This window comes from Penaeus chinensis, chromosome 6, assembly GCF_019202785.1.
Source record: "Penaeus chinensis breed Huanghai No. 1 chromosome 6, ASM1920278v2, whole genome shotgun sequence".
NCBI classification, from domain to species: Eukaryota; Metazoa; Arthropoda; class Malacostraca; order Decapoda; family Penaeidae; genus Penaeus; species Penaeus chinensis.
Window position 1 is genome coordinate 5,108,570 of NC_061824.1, and position 22,500 is coordinate 5,131,069.

The following is a 22,500-nucleotide window of genomic DNA, read 5'->3' on the forward strand; positions in this document are numbered from 1 at the left end:
GACACGCTGGCACCCGCCGGTCAAATGTGCCAAACTTCTTATTATTTATTGTTCTGCTACATCGTCATAATCTTAACATTATTATCTTTATTACTCCGGAGTGTGCGGGACTAACGAGGTAATGACGGCAGCAATAGCAATAACCCAGTAACCAGATAAAACTGTATAAAAAAGTAGTCCAACTTGGACGAGAACTAGTGTTACAAGCGGCAACATTGAGAGCGGGAATTCCAGCAGACTCGCGTGCCGCTACCTCGTTCTCTGGAATTCGTGCTAAAAGGACAGCTCGATAAATAAAGTCTACCTTGAATAATCCACCGCTACTTCCCTCTATCTATGCATTTATTATTTAAAAAGTAAAGCTGAATACATGTACAAAAGAAAAAAAGGCTTTATATACTATCAGTGGCCCGAAAGTCCACGTGTCCCGAATTGATCGACCGGCCGATCATCCATTTCCTTCCCGCATATTCAGGTGCCGCGTGTTCCCCCTGGAGGCAAAATTTGAACCACACAAAGGAAATTACAACTAGCTATAAACTAGTTCATTAATGGAACAAGATCATACTGTAGTCAAATTATGACATTAATAATGGGTAATGTAAATTCGTAAAGCGTTTCGCTCTTACTTTCTTCCTTCCTTTTTATTTCCTTAACCGACACATATTTTGCACAAGTCCTACTGCCAAAGACCCCTTAGTAATGCCCCTCTTACTGAAAGCGGTTTGTTCCTACTAAAAAACACGCCGGTTGGCGTTGATGCCATCAACAGATCGTGAAATTAATTCAGTATGCGGATATACCATCACTTGTTTCACTGACGTCAAAACATTGCTCATAAGAGATTAAAAAAAAATGATCTTACCAAACAAAAATCTGGGAATATCAAACAAAATGCAAATCCATCGGTCCTTCTCTAAGCACATACCGTTACCTACAGTAGCTGAAGGCAATGCTGACCTGTTTAAGTCGTAAAGCCTTGTCGAAATTTAGCCCATCGCATTTTGCACAAATGCTCAACCACGGAGTCTCCAAAGGCGTTGCTTACTATAATGAGATATCCTTGAGAACATTTCATCATCAAATGCGGCGATGCAAAGCTCCATTGCTGAACGGAGTCCCTCCCCCACTGAGCTGCCATGGTCGGAAGAGGACAAGGTCGTTTGGTGCGAGCGTTTCCCCAGGCGAATAAAAACTTGCCAGATCACTTACGTCCTCCACTCTATGCTTTTCTGAAGTCGCTAGGGTGTGGAGCTATTCATTGATTATATCACTGCTTCACGCTTGGTACAGTTGACACGCACCGAATCTTCGGGCCTCAAAGAATTACGGTGTAGTGCGTGAGCGGGTCTGGTGACAGGCTGAGATAATTTACGAGCTGATGGAAGTCTGAGGAAAAACCTGCACTCATTTTCAAAATACGATGCAAAAACGCTCACTTAATGGAATACGGAATAAATCAAGGCTATTGCAAGGACCTCCGATATAACCCTGGAATCCGCTGTTTAATCTGGTCTGATGCAAGGCTTGTTCTACACCATTTTTTTTCCCTGCACTCTGGAGGACGAAGACCACTTTGTGGGAATTCCCAAGCCTTGGTTGTGTGACTGCAGATCTCACAATTAGCAACGTTCCTATTTCAGAGTTTCAATCGAACACGTCTAATACGATTTGAAAACGAACTTGTATGTTCGTAGTTACTGCTAACCATGAACGCCAGGTAAACCCAACTGGTTGCACTCTGCGCCTCAATAAATAGCCGTGCCTAAAATCACACGGTGTCGAAACCCTACATGCGTGATCATTCCTGGACTCACCTCATCGTAGTCGAGGTCTTCGTCCGCGGTGAGGTAGGTGGGGAGGGCGTCCCCAGGAGCGCCGAGCTTCAGCAGTTGGTGAGCCAGGTCCATCGCCCCGTTGGCTAAGGCCAGCTGCAAGGATCAACAAATGACATGTAACTCTTTGTTACGATTTCAGAACATGTCAACATCACAGCAATATGTTTCTCTCGAAGTCATTACAAGGATACCATCGTGACTGACCTGATAGGGGGTAAGTCCAGCGTAGGTCTCCAGGGTGAGGGACGCTCGGCAGGATTCAGTGAGGAATTCCACCAAGTCGGCGTCACGTGCCTCTACGGCGTAGTGCAGTGCCGTCCGACCACTCTTGCCTTCCTGAAGGGCACAGGGAGCGAGGTGTTAAGTTAGGGAAGCTTACTTTGCAGCAGCATTGATGTGTTTCACTCCTATCGATCATTGTTTAAACAAAAACATACATACACAGAAGCATGCAAACAAATACACACATACAGAGAATGGTGAATGGTAAAAATCCCCCAAAGTGTAAAAAGTTCGCAACACACTTCTAGAACACAAGCCACGCATCACAGCCTTCTATGAAGTAACTGCATATCTGAATATATATTATTTAGTGACTGAAAACGATACGTTCAAATAGGAAAGTCTTCAGAAATTCAGGAAATTTTCTGAACAGATGGGCATATTATCATAAAAAAACAGAAGACTATCTTCTACCAAAGTTGTGTAAAGCACCGTCTGTTCAAATCGACGGAATTCCCTAGTGTGTGGTGAGCGGCAATGATTCCCTTAGGCAATACACTTCATTACTACTCTAAGTTACAGCTGGAACCGTGTAGGCTTTCGTCACATGACTGCCTCTGTTTTTTCCCAACGTAGACTACACAGTGACTCAGCCTTGGGCGGTTTGTATTTTTTAGTAAAATAAATTACCATTTCTTAAAATCATGTTTACGTATGGAAATGCCAACTTTCTAAGAGTCAGTCTACCACTTTCTCTCTCTCTCTCGCACACACACACTAAAGCTTTCCCTCGATATGATCCAGTAATGTAACATGTATTCTGCTTATAAATGCTTATTTACAGAATTATTATTATTATTTTTTTTCAGTGTGTGTGTGTGTGTGTGTGTGTGTGTGTGTGTGTGTGTGTGTGTGTGTGTGTGTGTGTGTGTGTGTGTGTGTGTGTGTGTGTGTGTGTGTGTGTGTGTGCGTGTGTGTGCGTGTGCGTGTGCGTGTGTGTGTGTGTGTGTGTGTGTGTGTGTGTGTGTGTGTGTGTGTGTGTGTGTGTGCGTGTGTGCGTGTGAGTGTGAGTGTGTGTGAGTGTGTGTGAGTGTGTATATGCGTGTATGCGTATGTGTGTGTATACGTATGTATGCATGTGTGCGTATGTACGTGTATGTGTATGTATGCGTGTGTGCGTATGTACGTGTGTGTAGGTATGTATGCATTTGTGTGCGTATGTATGTGTGTTTGCGTATGTATGTGTGTGGGTATGTATGCGTGTGTATGTGTGTGTATATGCATGCGTGTGTGTGTTTGTCTGTATATATGTATATATGTATATGTGTATATATGTATGTATGTATGTGTATATATGTATGTATGTATGTGTATAAAGGCATGTATGTATGTATGTATGTATGTATGTATGTATGTATGTATGTATGTATGTATGTATGTATGTATGTATGTATGTATGTATGTATGTATGTGTGTGTGTGTGCATATCTATTTATGTATTACTTACTTTAGCGTTAATGTCGGCTCCGTACCAAGTGAGATGCTGCAGGACCTCCTTGTGTCCAGCCTGAGCCGCAATGTGGATACACGTCTGGCCTGTCAAAAACAGAGATAAAGTGTTATTACTCACTTTCCTCGAAGATGAGTCAGCTGCATGAGTACAGCCATTACCGTACTCAACTATCCTCACTTGTGTAGAGAATTAAGATACTGGCCATGGGTTTCATATTTTCAAGCACCATGACAATCAGTAATGAAAAATGGAAATGATCATTAAAAAAAACATGATTGCTGAATAATTTCCTTTCGATACCAGGAGTTCAGCTGGGTACTCCGCGGACTTGTTCTGAGTACTCTCGTTTCACCCTTGCTTAGTAGAAAACTCGTCTACTCGGAAAACACACACGAGAAAATCCAGTTTAAATCCTGGTACTTAAGATGAGTGAGGTCAGACGGAAGTGCAAGTCATTCCGGCCCATTATTAATGCAATAACCAAATCTTTGTGCATGTTTTTTTGTTGTTGTTGTTGTGGTTTCATTTCGCTCAAATTAAGAGATCAACTATGAACAAGAAAAATAAAATAAAAGAACAAAGCGCCTCGTGATAACCAGAGTACGTTTATTTGCAGGATATTGCAAAACATCTTTGTTATAAGAGGGAGATTACACGCAGCTGCAACTCCTTCGTCAAATCTTGGTCGATTAACGCGATAATTGCCATTGTGCAAGGCGCCATTCATCTCGAGTTATCTAGCGATACAACTGGGGTTCAAACAAAGCTTCAAGAGCACGCGGCTAGGCACGTGTTTTAAACAGAAACCGCCAGTAATGACCGCTAACCCAACCCACGTGGGTCCCTTGGGGTTTCCACTTCTGCTGGAAATACCAAGTTCCAGATAAGTGGTTCGTTGTGGTATGGAACTCTCGATGGGAAACCCGTAGATAGAGTTGCTTCCTTACTGACGAGATTGGGGAAATCTCATGGTTTATTGTCGCGGTCCTTTTGCCGTCATTGGGTGGCAACGTGGTGCCATTCGGGAGCCAAAAACGGTGCCTGTCACATACCAGCGTGACGGGACCAAAACACGGCGATGGGCTACGGTTGTGTACATGGTCATATATGGCGAGAGAGGGTGTTTGTGCTGCCACATGCCCAATCCCGCTTGCGCCGGCGCTCTCTTCTTCTCTTATGAGAACATTGGAGTGGATCTCAGTCAATCCAGTTGCTTGATCATTTATGCAATGACCGTATACATTCCAAAAAACAGAACAGTCCGTAATAATGGCAGTATTCGTGAGTGTTCCTGGTGAGAATTTAGGGGCGCGGCAACGACACAGTGTGAGGGTTGCCAACCTTTCTCCGCGAGGGGTTTTCCCGCTGAGCGACCTGCCAGCCGTGACACGATGTCCCGGCCAAAGACACTCACGCCAGAAATACCTCCTTCACTTAATTTTACACATATTTTTATTTCTTCCTCCAATAGTTCACCGTTGTGTAATCTATTACCAGGGATCGCCATTGGCTCGAATCAGAAATAGAGTGCAAAACCAAGAACGAACAAAATAACGCGCAGCAGGGAAAGCCAGCGAACTTTTTAGTCTTGCCCTCAAAGCGATAAAAGTGAACCCAGACCCGGGAGAGGAGCGGTGGGGGCCAGGGACGGAAGGGGTTTTGGTCATGTGCCCTCCTGGACGTCATGCTGTGACGTAACATACCCTCCCTCCCCTCATTCCACCTCCCTACCAACCCACACGTTCATCTTAATCATTAAAAATCCCTTGTCAGCTAAATTTACCCACAAGGCTAATCTCGGGCACACAGATAGCCTACCCTGTGGTGCTAGCCGGGCCGGGTTCTCGCGGTACCTCTCATGTTTTTGTTGTCTCTAGGCTATAATATCCAATACACGTATTTTTGTAATTGCCTCTAATTACCCGGATGAGTTTCTTTACGTAGCCATGGAAAAAAATGCTATACGTCCATATACATATTTTCTAAAATATGAATGCATATTCATGTACGCGTAGGAGTTCCGAACATCAGGAAAAGCCGAGGAAAATGATGATGTTCTTGTTTTTAAAGGATGAGGAGCAGGATTTTCCAGAGATATGACGGTAGTTTACAATGACGTTTCTTTGGATGCTTTATCGTAACGGAAGAAGGACGAACGTCTACATCCTTCCCCCCCAAATAAAAAAAAATCCTCTCACACTGTGGAAGACTCAGTCCCTCGTCACCTTAAAAATACTTACATACGGACAGAGAGGCGCAAATGGCCACACAACTTTGGGAAGTTCTTGATCACCAACTCAACAAAAAATCGCTCCTCCTTAAATACCCGAGAAATAAGTTGGGAGCGTTAATTTTGGTCTGGCGGTATGTACTTCCCGGGTATTTCGGTCTCGTGGTTGAGGGGCTGGGGTGCCCTGAGATGCCCCCCGCCCCTTTCCAACCCCCACCCAATACCTTAGCGTACCTTACGCCCGCCGAACTACCTGAACGTGACAGATAACTGCGCGGGTATATGTATGTCTATCTATACATATATACATTTAGCATCAGTGCAATATACTGTATATATACACAACTGTGTATCTATAGATATATTTACGTGTCCGCGCGCGCGTGTGTGTTGTGTGTTGTGTTGTGTGTGTGTTTGTGTGTGTGCGCACGTGGGTGTGTAGATATTTCTATAATTATCTATCGATATGTATATATATATGTATTTATATTTATACATATACATATACATATATATATATATATATATATATATATATATATATATGTGTTTGTGTGTGTATACATAGTTATGTATGTATGTATGCATGTATGTACGTGTGAATGCATGCACCTGCACACGAACACAGACAGACATACAAACACACACAGATATATATATATATATATAAATATATATATACACATACATACACACATATGTATAGATTTGCTTATATCTTAATCAATCTACCTACCTATCTATCTATCTATCAATCTATATATGTATGTATGTATGTATGTATATACATACACACACATATGTGTGTGTGTGTGTGTGTGTGTGTGTGTGTGTGTGTGTGTGTGTGTGTGTGTGTGTGTGTGTGTGTGTGTGTATGTATGTATGTATATGTATGTATATGTATGTATATGTATGTATATGTATGCATATGTATGTACATGTATGTATATGTATGTACATGTATGTATATGTATGTACATGTATGTATATGTATGTACATGTATTTATATGTATGTACATGTATATGTGTATATATATATGTGTTATATATATATATATATATATATATATATATATATATATATCAATAACAAGTGTTGAGCGAAGAGGAACGATTCTCCTAAACATAAAATTCTTGGTTGGAAACAATAACAATGTAGTGTGCGCGATGGGCGTGCGTGCGGGCGTGCGGGCGTGCGGGCGGGAGGGTCTGCAGGAGTAATTCTGGCCTGAGGTCTGGGCATGAGTCAGGTGGGGCGGGCCTAGTGTGGCACCCTGACCTTATTTAGTGGCCTGACTAAGTCGGGCAGGTCCGAAGGGCCGCCTCCCGCCGCCGCATTAGGAGCGCCCGGGGCTATATTGGCGCACCCGACACCTATTTTTCCTCTGGTGCCGCCGCCGCTGCCAGGCATCTTGGGCACGTCGCCGTCCGCTCCCAGAACACGGGATTCCCACCGCCCCCCCTCCCCTGCGCCTCTACCCCTCTTCCTCCTCTCCCTCCCCCTCCCCTCCCCTCCGTCTTTAACCCGCCCTTCTTCCCTTCCCTTCGCGCTGGTAGTCTCTGATCTCTGTGCTTGTTCTCTGTTCTACGTACGTCCGTGCGCTTTGTTCTACGGGGAGAAGAGAGAGGCGGAGAGGCCCAAACCACCTCTGCCAGAACATGAAGCGCCCTTGGAATGCAGCGCCGAAGTCCACTCGTCTTTACCAAACAACAAAAACTACATATCAAGGACGAGAAAAAAAAATGAGATAGTGAAAAAGATACACCATTTTCTCGACAAAAAATCCTTGATTAACACACACACACACACACACGCAGATACAGAAGAATGAGGCAACCAACTTGAGGAACCCAAGACAATATTTCCATTCTGTTCTCCTGAAGGACACGGCAGCTGCTGGGGAAGCCCTCGCCTTCATCATTGCTTTGCAGAGTTCATAAACATTTGCGAATATTCCCCTCCCGCCTCCCCACCCTCCCCCCTTTACGCACTCTTGGTATAAATATCCGCGGGTTACCATGTGACCCATGACCTCCCCTCCCCCCTCCTAATCCTCTCAAACATGCACATCATACGTGGGGAGGGGGAGGGGGGGGGGGAGGCCAATGGGGTGGATTCTTGTGTCTTTATCATTCACTGCCAAGGTCACGCTGATCAGCATTCACCTAAATATCACCTTTCTTAGCACATTTTACTTATCATTACATATCTTTTTCATTCCCCGTCGTAAGAAAAAAAGGAAACTATCCCGGACTTCAGCCACGAATACAAAAACTAACTTATTGGTTTAAAAAAAATAATAATACAAAAATGAGATCCTCAACCGAGCCCAGTGGCAGCGTACTCGCCGTCCGCGCCTCCTGGATTCTGCACCATCACTGCCATCTGACGGTGCCCACTGCGGTCATGAGGCCTCCGCGTGTCTCTCTCTTTCTCCCTGTGCCCATGACGGCCCTCGCCTCCAAATTCCCCATCCGCCTCTCTCGAGTTTCAATCTCTAAGCACAAAGTCTCATTAATCCACGTTCTGGCGGTTTTTATGAAGTCACGCCATTATGCAACCCCTTGAAAAATTCCGAAACTACTGGCCTTGGGGGTTTTCGAGTCACTCTCCACGGAACTTATTTCGGTGCGGCCCCGACCACTCGCCACGGAATTTATGTGTTTATGAATAAGGATAAATATGTAGGTGTATAAATACTGCATGGTATTTATGTTTGTCTGTATGTATGCAGCGCGAGCGTGTGCACATACATACATACGTACATGCATGCATACAAACATACACACAGGCATTCACTAATTTACTCTCACTTTCTCTCTCTCTCTCTCTCTCTCTCTCTCTCTCTCTCACACACACACACACACACACACACACACACACACACACACACACACACACACACACACACACACACACACACACACACACACACACACATTTATATATATATCCATGGATGTCTGTCTATGTATGTACGTATATCTCTCTCTATATACATGGTTAATAAGATGCGGGCAATGATGACACCGAAATTCCATTCAGGCCGTTCTACCACATCTTCCGCCTCCCACACTGTCGCACTTCCTAGAGACTCGCAAACACCTTATCATTTCTCAAGAGCCAACAGAGAAACCATTCAAACCGCAACCCTGATGAGAGAAACTACGAGGCACTAAACTTCAAGGAGTTCCTCTAAACGAATCTCTTTAGGTTTGAGCTAGATTTTTCATTTCAGGAGGAGCCTTCGCGGGTACCTCGGCTTAGGTTAGGCCCTTGACCTCTCGCCCTCCCATGACCAGCTCGCGAACCTCACGAACTGGTTCATGACCTTCTTTCCCGAGCCCCGTTTCTGTCCTGACCGGTCCGTGGCCTTTCGCAATCGGCCATGAATCCTGAACCTCCTTGAGTTCACTTCCAGAACTGGGTTCCGTCATGCACTCGTATCCTACTTGTCCTTATCACATTTAATCGATCAGTCACATATCGAGGTCATTATCATCTCTATAATTGTAACCATCTCTGATATCTTGCTTCTGCTATCTCCTTGGGGGGAAATGCCCATAAATATGACGAAAATACGACGGAGAAAAAACGAAAGAAATAATCTCATTACCTCTCCTAGTCTCACTCCCCTGAACATGACAATCATTTTCCTTTTCAATGGGAGTCTTATTATCAGAGCCTCGAACGCCCCTCCTTCACTGCAGGGAAGTCCCGGTCTTCATACACTCTCCGTCCTCTCCTTCACTCCAACTTACCCTCCTGCTTCGCACTATTTCCCCCCATCTCTCTTCCTCGCTTCGTCTTTCTTGTTTCCCCATGTGGTCTTCCTTTGTTAAATAACAAAAAATGACTATACGTATCTCGTATTCAAAGACATGATATCAACTGTGTAAAAAAAAAAAATGGAAGTTGCCTTTCTTTCTAATTTCCTTTCCCGGCTACATATCGCAGGAATTTTAAAGTATAACCAAGAAAGCAATCAATAACAATGATATACAGAAGAAAAATAAGGGAAAGAGAGATTTTCAAGAATAAGCACTGGCTGGTACTGTCCCACCTTTACACAACCCGGAATTACCGGCCCAGCGATAAGCGGCGCCAGCGTGGATTCCCAAGATAACGGAGGCGACATCAGAGTCACTTCAATGTTCGGAGTGACGTCATCACGTGATTTCGTGGGAAGGCTCGGTCATTTGTGTGGACACCGCGGGGATTATCGGCCCTGCATTGTCCGCGAGGTAACCGATCACTATCAGTACATGAGGCGGCCGACATGATTATTTACCCCCCTCCCCCCCACGCACCCCCCCACCTCTAGGCACTCGAGTTATCGCAAGGTTACGTTTCTCGAGTGACGAGGTTCCCGTATTCCCCTCCTGAGGATCTGCACGTATACATCGACTCACGGTTATAGTACTCTGTATAACTGTCCTTATGTATGTATGTATGTATGTATGTATGTATGTATGTATGTATGTATGTATGTATGTATGTATGTATGTATGTATGTATGTATGTATGTATGTATGTATGTATGTATGCATGTATGCATGTATGCATGTATGCACGTATATGCATGTATGCACGTATGTGTGTGTGTATATATGTGTGTGTGTATATATATGTGTGTGTGTATATATATGTGTGTGTATATATATGTGTGGGGGGGGGGGGGGGGAACTTCCGTGTGTGTGTATGTGTGTGTGTTCGAGTCTGTGTAGGTGAAAACAAATAGATAAACAGAACCACTCAGCGAGGAAATGACAAGCGCCCTCTCGTCAGCCCCTAATCAGCCAAATGGGCTCCAATAAGATCACGAGGGAAACACAAGGCGATCCACGATACAGCGGCCCCGTTATCAACGCGGGATTTCGAGATCATTGGCTTTCCTCATCGACTGTGAAATTCCCATATTTAACACCGGGTATCTCTCCTTTTTAATCTACGAGGTGACTGATAAGTGCCCTCCGGGAAGCCCGATTGAACCGATATCAAGAGGGGGACGCACCACCTCCTGACACTCGTGCAGGAAAAAGCACTCGCTTCGAGTGTTCCAGCTTCAGGATATGGGATAGGATATGACGTCCATGTCTGTCTGTCTATCTGCTTATCCGAATGACGCTTTTCTTGCGTTCTATGGGGTATTTAAAAAGAAGAAAATCATCGTCACTAGCATGATCACTACATTCATCATCATTGAAGCTTGTAACGATACCACATAACAGAGATGGCAAGATTGCTAACGAAAGTGATAAAAAAAAATAACAAGAGGAAAGGACACAAGATAACCGACTAACAGAACAAAAACAACACCCCTCCCCCCCCAAACCCAGCGTGCCTTTGGTTTCAATTGCACGCCAGCCTACAGCACCAAACGATTTTGACGGCGACTCGTTACGTAAGTCTCTTTCTTTACGGTGCGTGGCCTTAACGCAGACACTCCCGCTGCGACCACAGCTGGTAAAACCCACTCGACCACTTGAGGCCAATCTGGAAATCCTCCTTTTCCAACAGTTTGCCGCCATTTCTGCGCCTTGTTGAGTTAAAATACTTCATCTAGGCTTCATTTACAATCATGACTGTATAACTAGGTTCGGCGTTCCGTTAGAAAAACAAAGAAATGGGAAAACAAAGATCAATCTAAGGGGCAAGAGAGTGTGTGCTAAGTGCATGAGAGCGAAGGGTGCGTTCACGCTCGCTGCGGGAGGGACATTCCGTGAGATGGGAAGTCTTCAGCTTGCTCAGTCTACCACAAAGTTCCCTCTCCCCCTCCCTTTCCCCTCCCCATTCCCCTTCCTCTTCCACCTTCCTTATCCCCTTCCCCCTCCCCTTACCATTCTCCTCCTCCCCTCCTCTCTGGTTATTATCGTTTTACTTGAAGTTAAGTTTTAGATTGGGCTTGTTTGTTTGTCCTGCTAGGAGCTCCTCGCACGCAAGCAACAGGAATAAAGTACGCGTGCATTCGCAAGGAATCTTCCCATTCTTCTTTCCAGACTTTTAAAGAACACGGAAATAAAAATGAGAGTGGAAATGACATATAGCAAAATAGAAAGTGTAAGAGAGAGACAGAAAAAGAAAGAGAGAACGAAGGAAGGGAGAGAGAAAGACGATGAAAAAGAAACCGAGAGAGGTGCTTGAAAGCTACTTGGTGGGCTAAAAAGTCGTCCTCCATCGTCTTCGGGACTTCCCAAGGTTGAATAGATCTCGTACAAAGCAGCCTTAGCCCTTAGGAATGTAACGCTTTCCTTTCTCCTTTCTCCTCCCCCCACCATTCTCTCTCTCTCTCTCTCTCTCTCTCTCTCTCTCTCTCTCTCTCTCTCTCTCTCTCTCTCTCTCTCTCTCTCTCTCTCTCAGACTTTATATCTGTCTCTAAGCATGTTGTCCTCTCATTTCCTCCGTCTAATTCATCGGGCTCACAACCGGCGAAAATTTTCGACCTCACGGCACGACGAGCGACCTTCCTTGGCCTCTTTAATGCGGCCTTCCCCGGCCTCCCAACTAAAGCTGCAGTACCAGCAGCGAGGGCTGGTACAGCTGCACCAGAAGCATCGATCCTCGCTCTCGACGGAGAGCGTCTGGGTGCCCACACACACACGTAGCCAGCATGTCGAGGAGCCTCGTTCGGGGACCTTTGTGCTTTCTTCACACGCTCTGATCCTGTACCAACAATGTTTAGACACACGCAGACACACACACAAACACACACACACACACACACACACACACACACACACACACACCGTATGTGCTGAACTATACATACGGACGCCATACTTACCCAAGGCTATTCCCTATTCGAAACAGCCTGAACATTTCTTTCAGGCTAAATAGGTTAATCCGGGCCTATTCTGGAAAACCCGTTCACGGTCGAGCCTGTCTACTCGCCTAGCGGTATTCCCCAACCGCACGCTGATCTATACTACTTATTTATTCCGGATTGGGCTGCCCCGGCTTGTTATTCGTTTCGACGGTCGAAACTGAACGCCTGTCATTAACTGTCGCGGAATTCCGAACAAAGGAGGAAATAAAAACAATTCTGGACTATCATCGTCAATCAATACCGACAGCGTACGGGCATTTCCTTACAACTGCTCGGCAATAGCGCAATGAAGCCAGAAACCAAGACTGCAATATCGTTATTTGCGGGCAATTGATAGAATACGCAAAGTAATATCTCGGTGGTGTATATTCACTTTTTTTCGCGAGACACACCTTAAATGACTATACTTTAGGCTGTTCATCACCATCCAAATACAGGCCAAAGTCTGGATGTACATTCGGGATGATCAGAGGATAAAAGGAATGAAGCAAAATATAAAATCATAAGAGAGCCTCTCAATCAAATCCAAAGTTTGCATCGTCACTCTAGATGTCTCACATTATCCCCATTGGTTATTGTTCTTATGTATTCTATTGCATTGTCTCCCTTTCCCTCAATATATATAAATGTTTGAGATTTCTCATCATATTCTAACAGTAGTTATTAATTTAAATGGCCACACAACCACCCGATGTATGAGGTATCGTGATGTGCGCCCTTTGTGTATTATTTCTTTGGATGACTGTCCAAAATATGAAAGGTACAGTGGCCTAACTTCTTCCATTCAAGCAAGAACTCCGCAAGACCAGCTTAAATTTCAGGCACTGACAGCGTCCAGGAGTCCCTTGCAGGTCGACAAAAGCCCCACACTGGGTTTCAGGCTCCTACTCTTGATGGGAGTACCTCGGGAATTTGAGACAGGGAGAAAAAGGCGCGCCCCATTCAACCCAAGAATGCAAGTACCGCACGAGGCAAAAGCACCGGCCTAAAGCAAAGGGCAGCCGACAACAGTGCCGCATGCTCCAAGGATCAGCAATAAAGGCGGCCGCGGGAGGCGCTGCCCCCTCACATGCGCGCCCTGTCAGGCAGGCATCCGCGCGGCAGGCCCAGTGGTCACCGTGCCAGCTGGACACAGCCACTGATGCTGGCGGCAGACATGCCATCTTGGCGTCACCAGCTCTGTGTTCGGCGAGGGAGAAAGCGGCGGATGTTACGTCGCTTTGGCAGATGAGGGAGAGGGAAGCTTGGCAACCTGGAGTTCAGGACATACATGGCTACGGTCGCGCTCCACACAAACCGGTGTTGCCACGTTTACGTACTCACTAATCCCTCCGGTGGTTAAGGCACACGACTTAGCACAATGAAAGAATCGCAAATGCACGGTCGAGACGAGGCTGTGGCATCAGCCCTTTCCCCTCGCACGCGCAATGTCAGGAGCTCGGACGAACGCGGTCGATTTGAACCCATACCGCTGCCCCCTGTGACTCCTGCTAATGCGCTGCTACTTTATACTCGCTCGGGGAGGAATCCACAACAAAGGAGTGCGCGTGCCTTCCTGCTTGGTATGGAACGCCATGTGCGAAATCCACGACAGAATAAAAATCAGGACATGAATATCAAGGAAACTCAATTATGTCTCGTATACCAAAAAGTATATTACTCATTCGCTTACTCTTTGCATACAGTATACATTCAGCATTTATTTTATTTATGCTTGTGTATATATACATGTATGTATGTATATATGAAAATATGTCTATGTCTATGAATGTGTATATATGTATGTATATGTGTGTATAATATAAAATATATATATGTAAATATATGTAAATATATGTGTATGTATTTATGGATGTATATATATATATATATATATATATATATATATATATATATGTGCGTGTGTTCGTGTGTGTGTGTGTGTGTGTGTGTGTGTGTGTGTGTGTGTGTGTGTGTGTGTGTGTGTGTGTGTGTGTGTGTGTGTGTGTGTGTGTCTAAAGGTGAGAAGAAATAGTCAGACGCCACTAAGGTCTATCATGAATTAGCTCCAGTCTGTCTCGTCGCATTACCTCCAACAGTTACTTTTACCCTCCTTATCACACACGTTTAGAGGAAAATATGCGACTCCCATTTTTGTTGTAATTATACATTTTATAAATAGAGTAAGCTGGTTACGGCTTGGCATGTCAGTTGGCATGGCTCGTGGGCAGGGTGCCAACAGGTGGCCCTGGTATGACCTCGCCCATGTGACCCCTCGTCTGCCTCTGTCATGTGGACATTTCTTAGAGGACACACCTTCCCTGGCCGCCCAAGCCCAGGCCATTATAAGAGAAGCAGCCCGCGCCGCCCACTGAGAGCCGGAAGGAATCTTTAGGACCGGGAGGAGTTTGAGACAAGGGAAAGTTTAGTGATACATCGTATTCGTCTGGTAACGCTGATTTATTATCGAGTCTCTTTCTTTTCTTTCTTTATCTCAATCGGCTTGAAAATTTCATTGCCAAAGGTAATTGTCCTATCTTTAGTATAGCTATCATTCTCTAATCATATCATTCCTAACATTATCACAAATCTCCGGGCGCTTTCCCCAACAACAACTACAGCCATTAACCACACCCTCTGGACCCCGAACAGTATACCAGACAAGAACCGCAAGAGAACTTCGAGCGGCCTTCCCTCCGTCAGCAGATCCCTCCCAGCAAACGCAGCCGCAATACTCATCATAATGTTCAGAATAAGCTCCTGCTGGACTGCGGCCGAGAGGAGGAAGGCTCTAAACAGGCGGGATTCCCTGACAAACCCGTCCGTCCCTACAACTGGGGTCGCTGATGTAAACACTGGTCCCCCGAACACGGCGTAAACCACCTTCGCGCGCTAGTCGACAGAGCTTTGTCGGCTTTTCATTTCTCTTTCTTATCCCTTTTCTGTTTTTGTTTGCCTTTCTCTCAGCGGCTAGACTAGAACACAATAAACAATGCTTCTGAGTGATGATTATGTGCAAATTAGCAATGCCATAAACAGAAGATAGTATAGCAAAAGCACCTCTGTAATATCAGAGACTAACGGTTGAAATTAATAAATATGAGAGAGCACTGGATGCCATAAAAACAACAAAACTATGACAGAAGACAGAAACACAAACGGACAAAAGAAAAACCACTTACGTAAGTATTAAACAAAATAACGTTATCTAAAATGGCGTGAAAAAAGACTGCAGTAGACAGGAAAGGGTGAAGTTAAAAACAAAAGGAGCAAATGTAGATAAAAATGTTAAAAAGTGAGGAGAGAAGTAAGGGAATACATATTTATACTGTGTACATATGTGTGAGTGAGTGAGTGAGTGAGTGAGTGAGTGAGTGAGTGTGTATGTGTGTGTGTGTGTGTGTGTGTGTGTGTGTGTGTGTGTGTGTGTGTGTGTGTGTGTGTGTGTGTGTGTGTGTGTGTGTGTGTGTGTGTGTGTGTGTGTGTGTGTGTGTGCCCGCGCGCGTGCGTGCGGGTTCATGCATATGTATAAGACGTATGTGTACTCTAGTGTACTCTATACACAAGACTGATATCCAGACTCAGCAGAAGGGCATTAAGGGCAGACAAAATAGGGAAGAAATGTGGAAGGAAGAGGTAAAGGGTGCTGAAGGAGCGGGGGAAGGTAAATGGAAGGGAAGGGAAGGGAAGGGAAGGGAAGGGAAGGGAAGGAAGGGAAGGAGGGAAAGGGGAAAGGGGAAGGGGGAAGGAGGGGGAGGTAATGGGAAGGGGGAGGGAAAGGGGAGGAAAGGGAGAGGGAAGAAGGCGGGGGTCACAGACGAAGGACCGCCTTGGAAATCCCAGGTCGCCAGTGATGCCCTCTAGGTGGGTCTTTCATTCATCTGGGTTTAAGGCAGACCCGTGTAGCCTACACAAGCCCCCTCTTCTTCCTCCAAAAAAAAAATAATAATAATAATTTATAAAATCAATCATAACCACGCAACTTATCAAAAGTAAGTAAGATTGGTTTGATCGGAGAATGAGACAGCAATTCCATTCAGTCTTAGACTATCATTAGATTTGAGGATAAAGTTCAAAAAGAAAATACGAATCATCCAACAAAGCTAGATGAACAAGGGAGCAAACGTCATCATTTTACTCTTCGTCCCGGTCGAGCTATTAACTTATAACAATTTTCGTTTCTTTTTGGTGTAGGAGTCATTCTCTTTGTGTATCTTTAACACTTGAGACCGCTGTTGTTGGTTGCAGGGGTACGAGTAGCCTGTAGATAGAACTTGCTGATTACGGAGCTACATTCCTAGATGATTATATAATGTAGAGATATTGGAGGAACGAGGAGATAATGACATTTATATGTACCATCCCTGGGCTTACTCTTTCGCCACCCCCTCCCTCATCCTTGCAGACATCCATACATCCTGTATCTCCGACGGGAAGCGAGGACTAACCTCGTAGTCATGCAACTGAGTCACTCGCTACGTAACCACGGGTGACTCAGTGACCCGCGTTCACACTGAAGTCACCCGCAGGATTCCCAGGCGACGCCAGATGCCCCAGACCGCCATGACGTACCCCGGCTCTTCTCGCGACTCGTCTGGCTAGTCTTATCAATATCAAAATTATTAACATCCGCAGGTGTCATTGGGTGTATCCAGAGCCACTGGGGGTCACACCCTGGGACACATACTGCATATTGGGTGGAGGGCTCGAGGGGCATCGTGAAAGCCATCAGCTGTTATAATATCAGGCGATAAGATGCGACGGACCGCGGCGGCCGCCCCGGGCCGGCACAGAACGAAATGCTACGTGGAAATCCCAAGGGAGATCGCGTTCGGAGGCGCTTCAGATAACAGTGATATTAATATGTGTGATAATGGAGCCAGCATAAAGGCTTACATGATAGTCAAAAGCAAGGTCCATATGCTACTTACCATCGTAGTTGGTAAGGTCAGCGGCGAGGAGTCCTGCGGTGTGTGCAGGGGCGTAGGACAGGCGAGCGTGCATGACCTCGGCCACGGTGACAGGACGTGTAAGCTGGGTCACCATGTGGATGTCTCCGTGGCCGCTGGCGGTGTGCAAGGGGGTGTTGCCCCGTCGATCCCGCGCCACGGGTGATGCTCCACACACGATCAGGTGCCGCGCCATCTCCGCGTCGCCAGCCGAAACGGCCAAGTGCAGGGCAGTCTGGAAGGACAAGACAAGAACAATAAATACCTACATAATTACAAGACTAAATAGTCCATTCCTCGACATCAAAATAAACTAAACATTTCTTTTATCATGGATGCAGCACTAGATAAGGCAACTCCCCAAGGGAAGCCAGGGCGCGATGGGTAGAAATGACAAAGCCAGGGCTTTGGAGAACACTGCCCAGAGAGGTCAGGACGCCAAAGAGGAAGAGGAAGAGCTGGGTCGTGTTGGTGGGGAAAGTCCAGGATTTACAAGCCGTTACGCCACAAGGTACTAACACTGAGGCGACCACCAACCTCTCCCCACGCACGTAGTCTGGACCACACCTATCCCCCATACAAACTCTTATCGATTATCATTTACGTATCTCGATACAGCTCTTCCTATTAACTATACATTCCAGATCAAATGTAAGCGCTCTATCCACGTGGACAGCGGAAAGACAATGGACAAATAGGGTGCTCCGGGAGCCGGCGAGCTATTCGGGTCACCAGCTCCGTACTTCCCTAAATAAAGGCGTTACATGTTACATTTCACAACCCATGCCATTCCAGACCCACTAAAACACTCTCTAACTCTCGTTCACCCTCCTCAGAAACAAACAGCCTTAATCTACCCCGCGAAGTGACCTTAAATGTATGTAATTGCTTTGTGGATGCCGTGTGATCCCCAATAACGGGGTCTGTGGCGACCTTCCCAAAGCCGTGGACGGGAAGTGTTGATAACCCAACCCCCTCCCCACGCCCACTCATCCTCCCTCCATTCCCTTCCTCCCCCACCCTTCCCTTCCTCCCGAATCCTTCCCTTTACACCTGTTCGACGCTCTTTCTCGACACACACTGGTCACGAAGACTGACGTGAACTAGCCCAGCGACTTACGAGCGGAAAAGCAAACTAAAACGCCTGGGAACTGGGAAGATATACGAGCATGGGGTTGGTCAGTCGAGTCGCAGGTGGCACAGGTGGTGTGTGTTGAAGGGCGGGCCGGGGAGGGGGAGGGGGAGGAGGGTTAACAAGGAAGTCTGGAGGACGCGCCGTGCGGGGGTTTACTGTAGTGTTACATGAGTACACGCACAGCCGGAAACACTAACCGCCTCGCTAGTCTTTGTAACCCAATCCAGCTTGACAACCCTCGTTTATAGGTACAACATACAGGTAAAAGTTTGTACGCAACGTAGCCAGGGAGCATGACCAAAGATTATTGATGCTTTAAGTTACTGAATCATGGTGCTGCGTGTCTGCTTGAAGAAGCAGACAAGGAAAAGCAGAATATCAAGGCCGGTGAGTGATGTTACTGGCATAAGGAGCAGCAAGAAAAGGAAAAAACAAGAGGAAAAAGGGTTTGCCAAAACAAGCGTTGGAACTTTCTTCCATCTCACCACCAAAAAAGACTCGGAATCAGTCCTTTCCCCCTCGCTCTCCTGAACACAAGCTGTACCCTCCTCCCGGCCTCTCGCCCTCCCTTCTTGCTCCCCCACAGGCACTCGGCTCCGCCCTCGGGGAAGCCCCCGGGCGAGCGCCAGAGTGTGACCGGGGTCGAAGCGACGCTCGCTAGGCGGGAACAAGGAAGAACCGCCTCCGGACATGATGGGTGACTCGGCATATTCATGTTGTGTGCTCACATCATCTGACGTGGCAGCCAGTAGAGCAACAGCTACAGCAGAATGGCACCAGCACAGTTTACGGAAGGAGTCCTGCTCCTCTGTGCCTACCGTGGATCGGCGCGGCCTTCTGATCGCTACAAGGCCGTCTGCACCGTTTCAGTCAGGGGACACCCACCCTCCGCCAGCATCTGTCCGTCCTCCCCCCACCCCCACCCCACCTTACCACGCCACAAGCCCTTGGTTCTCACGAGCTGGCACTTTGTTTCCACGGTACCACCTGGCACCATGCTCCAAGCCCTCGCTGCCACACCTCTGACACTATGACGCTTAAGGATAACGCCGAAAGGATAAATACACAGAAAAAGTTATGCTATGCTTTTTGAATCAAAAGGTTCAACTGAGATTCTAAGATCACTAACCAGACCAGAGAATAATGTAATCTCCTATCATATTAAAATCCGGGATTTTATCTGCGTGATGGCTGTATCATATCAATCAGGCGTGATGCGGGTTCTCAGGGGTGTGACAGGCCAGTGGGTCGGTACGAGACATCAGACACAGGGTGGAGGAGTGTGAGGGGAGTGGGGGGATTGGGAGGGGAGTGAAGGAGGAGGGGGAGGGGGGCAGGAAGTGTGAGCCTCTCCCCCAGACACCGAGGCGCCGAGAGCAGCCGCACCCCTTCGGTTCGTCCCCTCCGGTTGGGAGTAAATGGGCGAAGATTGTTGCCAGAAAGATAGAAACACTGATACACAAATATCTCTGATTTCTTTTTGTAACTAAAGCCAAAATGTAACGTTAGCCTTTCAACTTTTTAAATGGCAGGGAGTGCCAAGAATGAGATAAAAGATACTTTTAAAGACTCCTGAAGACCACACTGCAACATGGCCACATCCGATCGTCCAGCCACGGCGAAAATAAGCCAAAATGGGAGGAGCGAGGGAAGCAGGAAAGAAATGGAAGACAAGGGGAGTAATAACATCACCTAAGCCTTGACTTAGGTGAGTTATAGTCATAAGAATCTCTTCCTCCAAATTAATGAGTCGACCTTCACCTTTCGTGACCTGTATCGTCTGTCATGATCTATCCCAATCCCTAATCCTTCGTCCTGCCAAGCCCAGGTACCTCGTCCTTCATCCTGCCAATCCCAGCTACCTAGTCCTTCGCCCTGCCAATCTCTGGTACCTAAACCCTTATCTGACGTACCTAGAATAACATACCACTAAGGTACACTACACTTTGCAACACAATCCTCTGCTGTACCCAATCCAGAGATATCAAGTTCTCATCTTGTTCCGCCCCACACCAGCGCGGTTAATAACTTCAACAGACTGAATAACTGGCCAAAGCATGGAGAAAAAAAAACATTGACTCAACTAGTCCTTGCACACCCCCCTCGGCACCTAGTTGAGGATTGGGTGCGGGAAGCTACGGTCCATGCGGCTCTCCTTGTTCACTGATAACACTAATGTTCATAGACCTGTCGCCTTCTCTCGCCCCTTCTCTCTCCCTCCTCCCCTATCAGCCTCTTCTACGCCCCCGCTTCGTCTTCCTTCTTCTCTTTGGATGTTCCACGTAAGACAAGGATAAGTAGGAGGAATATTTGTTAGAGGAACAAGAAATAAGAATCATGAGGAGGAGGAGGAGGAGGAGGAGTAAAAGGAGAAGAAGAAGGAGGAGGAGGGGAGGAGGAAAAGGAGAAGAAGAAGAAGAAGAAGAAGAAGAAGAAGAAGAAGAAGAAGGAGGAGGAGGGGGAGGAGGAGAGAAGGAGGAGGCGCAGGAGAGGCATGCACAGGCTATTTTGGTCTCTGCCGGGTTAGATAACTTGTCTGCTGCGGTCACTTCCGGGGATTAAAGCAGGATTTTGGGCTAGGCTGGAGTGTAGCGGAGGCGGGGAGGTAACACCACTCAAATTGCAATATCCCAATTACGCCATCTTTCTCCCACCTATAAAACAAAGAGGAAGAAAAAGAAAACGCAAAAGGAAAAGGCACAGACCCACGACACAACGGCTGGCGAAAAGGGAGAACTGGGAGGGGCAGAGACAGGGGGCGCATCCCTCCCCCTATCCCGGACACTCCTTCCAACGAACAAAAGAGGGAGAGTCGACCCATTCAGCCGTTCGTCTTCTTATCTTAAAACCTCTCGGGGTGTAAGTTGCAAGGGTCCCGAGCGGTCGAACAAGCCATATTCGACCTTAGTTCTTATCCTTTTCTTCCACCCTCCCATCCCTTTGACCTACCCCCCCCCCCCACATCAAGGGTCATGACCCGGAAACGCTTATATCAATAAACCTAACCACTCCTTAATTCCGCATGACCCAGGCCATCAAAGCACCTGATCGGACCCGTGTCAAGTGATAATATCCCATGTATAAACACGCACACAATCTCTCCACCGGAAATACAGACAAGGCCTACGACTGATTCACGGTTTTCAGGACATGTCAGTTGGGAGTTAGGACACGCGCGAGGGTTGGGTCGAGGGTGTGTGCGGGAGTGGGGAGAGAGAGAGAGAGGAGGGAGGGGGAGGCCATATGAATGAGGAGCGGCAACGACAAACAGGTTCCGGCGGGCGTGTGGGAGGAATGAATGGGCGGGTGAGGCCGGTAATACGCCCATCAACAGGCACACGCCATGATAATAAACGTTACGTATCCGTTTCATGGGACATGAACTTTACTTATTTTTCTCGTTAGCACAATTCAGTCAAATTGTGTATCCAGTGAAGATAATGGTAACGAAAATGTTGCGCATCACTAGTAGAGCTGTCCACGGAGGCCTGTCCAGTCTGATAATATGAATATTGTGTTGGTTTATAAATATAGAGTGGCTGTCTTGACCTTCTTTTGATCGACAAAACATGAAACAAAATCAAAAACAATGATTAGCCACGAACCCTGAAAAAAACGAAATCAAGTGAACAGCAACAGCCACGGCCCGAGATAACCACAAGGAACACGATCCAAGGGCTATCACCCCTCCCACGCCCACGCCCGCACCTCTCCCTCTTAGGGCCTTCTCCCTCCCCTCCATATACGCCCACCTCAGATGGGTCGCCGTGCCCACAAACCTCCACTAATCTTAACTCCGCCCTCCT

General features: G+C 46.6%; 1 protein-coding gene across 1 annotated transcript in view; it reads right to left on the reverse strand.

Annotated features, from left to right (window-relative positions):
- LOC125026585 (NF-kappa-B inhibitor cactus-like) overlaps positions 1-22,500 on the reverse strand; it is a 30,697-nt gene that overhangs the window by 1,001 nt on the left and 7,196 nt on the right. The window contains exons 3-6 of the mRNA XM_047615125.1: positions 17,542-17,794; positions 3,568-3,656; positions 2,043-2,174; positions 1,818-1,931 (exon numbers count right to left, since the gene is read on the reverse strand). Of these exons, the coding sequence (XP_047471081.1) occupies positions 1,818-1,931; positions 2,043-2,174; positions 3,568-3,656; positions 17,542-17,794 (588 nt within the window). The remainder of the gene's footprint in view (positions 1-1,817; positions 1,932-2,042; positions 2,175-3,567; positions 3,657-17,541; positions 17,795-22,500) is intronic.